We start from the raw sequence: 8,858 nt of genomic DNA, 5'->3' as shown, positions 1-8,858 counted from the left end.
GATCACGTGTGGACGCAACACTTCTTATAAAACGGAGGTCAGCAGATATGCGTTTGTAGAAATACCCGCCTACGTGTGGACATGGCCTCGGTGTCTCCATGCGGGAAAGGGAGAAGGGAACGCTTCATTCTTTATTATTGATTATCTCATTATAACGAGAAAATGATAAAAAAAAATAAAGTGGGCTAGGCCGTTTTGGCTTCAGCAATAACGAACATATAATTTTATGATGTTTTAATTTTTAATTCTTTAATTTGTATTTTTTGGATTTGAAAAGAGCGATCATCTTTTCTCATAAGGATCTTTGATCCCCCATCGGGTCGCAAAGAAAGAGTCGATTCACGCAGAACTGTGACTGTGACCCCGCCCACCCGTATAAATACTGCAACTATAAATAGTAGGGCTGTGGATCGTTGCTTAGGTGGCGATCCGATTCGATTCACGAATCAAGCTCAACGATGCACGAATCAAACCACAATTCTTACTTTTTAATATAATGTTTATTAGTATGTGTAAGTCTATTTACTGGATAGATGAAAATTTAAATTATTTGTATTTAATCATCATTTATACCTTTATTTAGAACAGGAGAACAGAATGAACAAACTGATTAAAAAACACACAGATTCAGATAAAAAGAAATTGTATTTGTCATTTTAAACTGTTTTTTATCAATCTTCTGGTTCAGCAGTAAAAAAAACGACAAAAAAACGTTAAAATCACTGCTGTTTCAGATCATTTAACAGCAAAACCTGAAAATGTTCTCCATAGTTTTCTATCCTTAAAGTTCTTCAATATTTGACGTTCTAATCATCACATATTGGTGCAGAGCCTGTATAAAAAAGTTTTTTTTTGTTTTTTTTCGCAGCAGAATCTGCTGATTCACGTTGATTACATCCACCTTTCAGCAGCGCGAGGCTGTTTCTTCAGAATAAGCTGGAGTTTCGTTAATTGCGTCAAATGTTGAAGAGTTATCATAGTCAAAAGAATGTAAACACTGGAGCTAAAGCTCTGCTGTTAAAGCTAATTCATTGTTTCAGAAGTTATGTCTGTGAGCGGAACTTCAGTCTCAGTTTCTGAACAGAAAAAAGCTCTCGCTAGTTTTACTTTGAAAACCGGAAGCTTCATCGTCACGAAGATGTGTTTACTTCCGTTGGCAGTACCGCGGCTCTTTGTTTTAGCTCGTAAACTTAAAATCCAACATTAATCTGCATTTCAGAGCAAAAATACATCGTCCCCAGATGATATTATGATCATATTTTACTACACTCTACTATATTTTTAAAGATCGTCATCATGGATCAGCGATCTTGGACGTCACGAATATTCGTACTCAAATTTTTGGGAGCAGATCACGAATACCCGAGCACCCGGATACTCGTTACAGCCCTAATCAATAGCAAACTAATGAAAAAGTAAAAATATTTATTTCTACATGCAATAAAAGCATAATCACAGAATGAACTACCAAATTACTCAGACTCTGTCTCATAATGAAACTAAAAATAAAGAAGACAAAAGCATACACTTGTTTTTTTTTTTAATAGTTGTGAAGTTTTTTTTAGAAATATTCTGGGTATTTTGTTCTGATGTGTCCAATCATAATGCTCTTAGTATGACTTAGCACACATGCAGTAGACCTACTTTTGGTTTCAAACAAACATGGTTTCAATACTATCTCAATTATTTTCTTTGTGCAATATTATTACTAAAGCACCATTTTGAGCTAATATGTTCAAAAAGGGTATCTAACATGCTGTTTGTGAATTACATTTTTTTTCAGATATCTTGGAAATGTTTTTTAGGGGGGTTGTTTTGCATTAAAGTTTGCATTATAGTTGAAAGTGGCTGGACTGCTCAGTTGGCCGGAGTAGAATCTGTGTTCAATGAGCTAAAATCCAGTGAGGGTCTTTAGACGGGAGCCTTGATGCTGCTGCATAACTTGATCTCTCTATACCAGGTTTGTGTCAGAAAGAGCATCCGGCGTAAAACATTCTACATAACCACCTGTGTGAATCAGTGAAAGCTGATTCACTGTTGTGATCCCTGTCACTATAAGTCAAAAGGTGAACGACAACAGAGATCACATTATAGTTGGTGATGGCACAGTTATTGAGGAGAACATTTTGAATTGGCACTTCAGGTCATAAACGTTGCTGACCCCTAGTTTAGATGAAAGGACTGAGAGTGTTTGCTAGGTGTAGTTGTGTCTTCATTTACTAGCTTCCTGTCATCTCTGCACTGGAACTGTAGTCAGCAGAACTGTGAGGATGTAAAATCTATGAGGAACAATTTCAGGATTTGTTGTTAAATGATACAAGAAACAGTGACGCTGATATTTTGTTTACTGCGAAAGTCAACCAGGGGCCTGTTCCAAGAAGCAGGTTCAACAAATCTAGAGTTCAAACCTGAACTTAGAGTCACTGGACTCAAAATTCTCAAACTCAGGGTTTTCAGTTTTAGAACAGCTGAAAATGTTTGGTAAATTCTGAAGCGATTGAGATTTAATTTAGCACACAGTTCACGGTTCCCAGCCTGATTTCTCTCTATTAAAATGTGATTCCTGTCCTGTGATGATTCCTCTCCATCGGATTATTTTGTTGTCAAGGTTTTTGAAGTCGACTGTAAAACACTGCGTCTCCTTTTGTTACTTTTTCAGACCTCCGTCATTCATTACTCGAGAAGACTCGATCCATAATGAAGGCGCATGTCTGTCACGCCGTATGTCATGTGACTTCCAATCCAGTAATATATGTCATTGATTACAAGAAAAAACACCGGGGAGGAGGAGGAGGAGGAGGAGGAGGAGGAGGAGGAGGAGGAGCAGCTCGGATTTAAAGTCACAGCAGTCAACAAGCTTTTGCCTTCTCGCTCTTGAAGCTTTTCATAAAAGATCGTGATAAAACGATCTCTCAAAAATGACAGATCATCAGCTTTGGAGATCATAAGATGGTTTTATATCGTGTCAAAATAAGATTGATGTAAAGTATATTCCTGATCTCTCCCTCATTTAATTTTATCTTGTTTAAATAACAGAAACTAGGGCTGTCAGATTTGTCACGTTAAAAACGCATTAATCTGACATGTGCTTGACGCCGACAATTTTTTTGACGCATTAATCGCTGACTTTCTCATACGTGCCTTTCCATACCGCGCGCGGGCGTCCCGCCCTCCAACTCACCGGCTGCTCTCACTAGATCACGGGCGGGTCTCCAACCACCGAGCTGCTAGCTAGAACCGGCCCGGCGCTAGGACCCGGACAGCTCCTGCACCCTAACCCGGCTCCGGTTCGCGTCCAGCACCACGTCTGGTGGTACCGGCTTTCGTCCGGCGCCGCGTCCTGAGAGCTGCGGACCCCTGACGTTCCGAACAGCAAGCGCACCGGGGGACGTTTTAAATGGAGTTTAAACAACGCCAGTTATTTGTAGATGAAAAGATAAATCTCAGCTTTGAGTGTGTGGCCCGTCCCTCTTTCGCCGCGCAAAAATATGCAAAATATCCCAAAGTTCTGGAGGTTTAAGCGTGATCCAACCCCAGCATAGCGGTCTGTCTGCCGGCATATTCATGGCGTGAGCTCCGCTGGACACGTCGCTGTATCGAGCTGCAGCCAGAGAACGCGGCGGCAGTAACAGACTGTCAAACTATCCACAGTGTATCCCGCTTTTCTCAGTCTTTAAGGTTTTAAAAAACAAAAGTTCATTGGAAATGATAAACCTCTATTTCATTTATTACTGTAGTTCAGAGGAGGAAAAGATTTGGTCCTGACAAAAAATGAACATGAAAGTGTTATGCAAATGTTATTTTTGATGTTTTTTATTTTAGTTTACTGAACATTGATTGAAGTTTAGAATTTAAAATGCCCTTCACTTGCACTTGGGCTTTTGTTAGGCATTTTATGTTACAGCCTTTTATTGTTAAGAAAGTTTATCTCAATACAATGTTACAAAATAAAGTATTTCTGATGAAAACTATTAATTTTACCATTCTTGTTTTCATAATTAATGTAGAACTGCTAAATTGTTAAACTGTTAAATTCCACATTTTTTTTCCTTAAAAAAGGCCACATATTAATTTGCGAATTAATCGCGAGTTAAGACTCGACAATGCGATTAATCGCGATTAAACATTTTAATCGCCTGAGAGCTCTAACAGAAACTAATGAAGAACAGAGGCTGCACGATTCATTAAAGGGTTAATAAACGATCATGTTAAATGTCTTTATTTTTATTTAGTTTAAAGCTAATGATGGATAAGATGTGTGTTTTACATCCACTTTGCACATGACCTGATTGGTCGACTAAAAATAATCAGTGATTAGCCAATAAATAAAATAATGGAGCCAATAAATAAAATAATGGTTTGTGGCAGCGCTAATGACACACAGCTGGGTTTTTGGTCATGTTTCTGGCATTGCAGCAGTTGACATTTATGAAATGATAAGTTAAATTTATTGAATAATAACCAAGCAAGGTCAGTCTTTCTTTACCAAAGGTCAATATGTAAACAAGTTTTAAAACTAAAACTACAGCTGATTGCCACTCCATTTACTTTGGATTAAAAATAAATAAAGGTGCTGTCCAATTGCAGAAACTTTAGGTTACTATAATTAGCATACCAATGAAAAAGTAAAAACATTTAATTTGACACACAATTAAAGCGTCATAACAGAATGAACTTACATTAAGTTACTCAGACCCTGTTTCCAAATATAACTACAGATGGATGAGCCAAAAGATATAATTATGGGTTTTTGTTTGTTTTTTTATTTGTTTGTTTATTTCATCTTATTGGTTGTGAAGTTCTTAGAAGAGAAACAACCTTTTAATTTTAAAACCAATGGGTCCTAAGAGAAGACCTCAGATGAAGGGAGCCCGCCTCCTGCTGTCAGTAGGGTTCGGCGGCTCGGTTCCATCCTCTTACCTCCGAACAGACGGGGCGATAGGTGTGCTGGTAAAGATCCAATCAGCAGCGGAGGAGGACCGGTCCCATCCGAGCGCTGCCTGCCCGCCGCCTCCTCCGGGCTGCTGCCGCCGGACTCCGGTGAGCTGGGGGCTCCGCCACTGTTTGGGATGTTGACGCCGGTCTGGGGTCTCACCCCGACAGACCCCCCCAAAGTCCTGGCTGCGGCCCCGCGGGGCTGGCTGGTGCTGGCCCCGGAAGCCCTGGGCGTGTGGTAGCGCAGACCCGCGGCGGGGTTGCGCCCAGCGGCGCTGCTGTTGGTCCCCGACGTGGAGGAGGGTAGGTCGGAGCCAGAGTAGGCTCTGGTCCGTCCGTTAGCAGCTGGGTTGGCAGTGGGACTGCTCTGCTTTGCCCCCATGATCCCCCCCGCGGACTCGCTTATGAAATGACTGCGGGACGGAGCGCAAGATTTCAGCTGCTCGCCGCCGGGGCAGGCGTCCCGAAGCTAGACAAACTCTTCGCTACGATCCCATCCAGATTAGCGCGAAGCCTTTCGGAAAAAAGTTAAAAAGGTCAGCCGTGACGAGAGCCGCAGACGTGGGAAGTTCAGACGCTGACAGCCCGGGGCTCAGAGCTCGGCTGTCGTGGTCGTGATGCGGGTAACCTGAATGTCCTCATCGGATGAGCCGCCGCGGCGGACCCGCTGCCCTCCGGCCGCTGGCGCCTCTGCCCCCGCTCCGCCATGGCTCCGCCTGGCCGGGCCCGACGCAGACTCTGTCCCTATCGGTCTACAGGAGGGAACTAGGGACAGAGCGTGGATCCAAACGGTTTAGCGCGTGAGGCTGAGCACCCAGGAGCGCGTGCTGCTCATGGGGACTTCCGCTTCTAGCCTTCAAAATAAAACTGCGCCTGCGTCCAAAAAAAAAACAAAAAAAAAAACAACTTAACAGTTTGAGAGTGGAGCCGCGAAAACTCGATCTTGTTAACATCAGTGCGCTGCAGGTTGTCAACATACTCAATAACGTTATGTAACTTTATTGAATAGAAAATACCTATTAACGTAATCTCTAACAAGATTTATAGCAAATAGCTTTTTGCTTTTAATATTTATTCCACCACATTTATGAAAACTTCCAGACTGTAGACTGTTTACAAAAATGTTGATGCTTCTATCGTTTTGATTTCTTATTTAGTTTTTTTCCTGTTTTTGTAAATGCTCCATTCAATATGGTTTCTCTACATTCACTTTGTTCCTTTTTGTTTCACTTTATCTGAGATTTGACTTATTTTAGAAAGTGTCTCTTCGCGGTAATTTTCTAAACTTTCTTTAGAGAAAATTACTGTTTTTAATGGGGAAAAAATAGTCTCTCACCTCAATTTGTGTGTAACCCTCATCATCAGATTAATATAACTACATTCAAAACATAGTAGATTAATAATGTATTTCAAAACAAATGTGTCTAAATGTGTACACTGTGTAAACTCAAAATGTAATCTAAATGAATTGAGTGGATTGAAAGAATCAGAAGAAAAAATTTGAATCGAACCAATTCTGGAAATTATTATCGATACTCAGCCATAGTAAATACCTGTAAATAACATCAGTTTTTTTTTGTTTTTTTTTTTTTACTTCCAGTAACATGATTCTAAAATAGCTTTACTAAACTGCAACTTCTGTCTCCTCAACCCACCTTGGAGCAATAAATGTGCTGAATTCAGTGAAATTTCATTTAGGCTACTTTTTTGTTTTTTACTTTTTAGATATTTTTTTATTTGGTCAAAGTCAGTGTCATTGTCCCAGATGAACCAAGATATAGTAATGCTGTAAAATAAAGAAGTCCATATTCTGTCACAGATTGGTATTCCCTTTTCTGCTGTCTGACAGCTGTCCTGGATTTAAGTTTATAAAGTTCTCAATGCTATCAATGCAGCTGAGTAACTTAAGGTCAAGTTGTCTGCAGGTCAGAATCTGTAGACAATCAGGGTCACAGTTGACTTTTAGAGATAATCTAGATCTCAGGGGCCATAGCAATTTTCTTGAAACTATATTTGACTCTTCTATTTATTACTACATGAGTTCTGTTTTGTTTAATGGATATTTTACAGTTTCTCCTCTGAGTGTTTTCGATTCACAAACCTGATGAGGATTGCTGGTTTATCCGCCTTCTTCCTCCGGAGTGGATGGCAGGTCATGATTATGGCCCGCAGCAGCAGTCTACTGACTGCAAGGACCATATTGTTTTTGCTTTAACATTCTATCTTTCTGCGCCTTTGAGCCAAAATTTCATCCCCACCACATGAACGAAAAGTACCTCAAAATTTTATCACACCTAGGGAAAATTAAAAATGAATTTTTGGCATGTTGCGCGTGACCCCGCCTAAAACGATGACATCACGGCGAGCGTTTTCGTAAAAAAAATTAATGGGCCCAAAATCGTTTATGGGGCCAAAAAAAAATATTTCGAGATACGCAAACGAAAGCCCATGGCACGTGTCGGGGATAAGCCCTGGAACATTTGAAATCATAATGGGATGGCCGTCAAACCTCCTAGGGGGTTTTATCAATTGTTATGTCACATCACTGGCCTTAAATGGGAATGTACTGTGAGAAAAATGTTGGAATTAGAAGTTGTAGAATTTGAATGGCGTGGGCGTGGCAAGGTCGTAACCGCCACGGTTTTAGATGGCTCGCACATATTTTGGGCGATTTGCGCAAAAAGGGTATTCGCGCGTGCGGAGGCTCAAGCTGAACGAAACAACGTAACTTTCGAAACCGTAATGCGTAAAATGCGGCCCTGGTACGCAAAAAACCGTTGCGAAAAAAACTGCTGACTCAGCAAAATAAAAAAAAAAGTTTGCAATTCGTGAACGAAACCAACATAGCCTTATTCGATATATCCATGGCTAAATTTTATATTATCATGGGATGGCTCCACGACCTACCACTTGGCGTCCATTTTGTTTCGAAATCTGACATTTTGTGAATTTTACAAAGTTAGAACGTAGCTTTTCTTAGTCCGATTTTTACGAAATTTGACCCACATGCCCCTGGCGTTAGTCTTCAACGACCCCTAAAGTTTCGTTGACCTCTAACCTTGGGAAGGACCACCATCTTGATTTGTCAAAAAAAAAAACACTGTTGGCACCAGCTTCAAACAAATATAATTTTTAGGGATATTTATCAAACGTTTCCAAACGCTTTTGGCATCATTGGGAAGCTTTTGGGATAAAATATATGGTATTACAAGCTTTATATTTTGAACGGCGTGCACGTGGCGAGCTCGCAAATGTGGCGTAGTGTTAATACACGCTCATATTTCAATGCATTGCAATGAGATTTTAATATGTTGATCCAGGGCTTAAGCTGTAACAGGTATAATATCATAGAATATGACAATATAGGGAATGTGGGCGTGGTAAGCAAATAACCCCAGTTGCTAAGGAGATCCAAAAATGTACTTTGGCCGATTCTTGCGAAACTAACGTCAATCTGTTTTGTGACCTCGGGCGAACAAAACATAAAATGGTTGCTATGGAGATAAAACTAACAGAAAAGGCGCCATTTTGAAAAAAGTGCCTTTTTAAGCAATTTCTCACTTACATCCCAAGTTAAAGCTTTGACAAGTGTTATAACTTAAAATACGATAATATAGGGAATGTGGGCGTGGTAAGCAAATAACCCCAGTTGCTAAGGAGATCCAAAAAATTTACTTTGGCCGATTCTTGTGAAACTAACGTCAATCTGTTCGGTGACCTCAGGCGAGGTCTTAAGCTTTAGCAGGTATAATATCATAGAAGATGGCCATATAAGGAATGTGGGCGTGGTTTTCAAACAGTCTCCGTTGCTATGGATATTCCAACATTTACTTTTGCCGATTCTCGTGAAACTAACGTCAATCTGTTCGGTGACCTCAGGCGAACAAAACATAAAATGGTTGCTATGGAGATAACACTAACAG

General features: G+C 40.4%; 1 protein-coding gene across 3 annotated transcripts in view; it reads right to left on the bottom strand.

The window, feature by feature from the left end:
- LOC112143547 (E3 ubiquitin-protein ligase znrf2) overlaps nucleotides 1-6,056 on the bottom strand; it is a 28,956-nt gene extending 22,900 nt beyond the window's left edge. Inside the window, exon 1 of one of the 3 annotated variants that reach the window (XM_036215858.1) lies at nucleotides 4,921-6,056. In XM_036215858.1, the coding sequence (XP_036071751.1) occupies nucleotides 4,921-5,317 (397 nt within the window). In that variant the 5' untranslated portion in view covers nucleotides 5,318-6,056. The remainder of the gene's footprint in view (nucleotides 1-4,920) is intronic. The other 2 variants (XM_036215859.1, XM_024267600.2) reach the window with 2 other exon arrangements.
- Nucleotides 6,057-8,858: the final 2,802 nt, after the last annotated feature.

The sequence above is a fragment of the Oryzias melastigma genome, linkage group LG16 (genome assembly GCF_002922805.2).
Source record: "Oryzias melastigma strain HK-1 linkage group LG16, ASM292280v2, whole genome shotgun sequence".
Lineage (NCBI taxonomy): Eukaryota > Metazoa > Chordata > Actinopteri > Beloniformes > Adrianichthyidae > Oryzias > Oryzias melastigma.
Note: the sequence above shows the minus strand (reverse complement) of the source record. Positions and strands in the feature narration are given on the sequence as shown.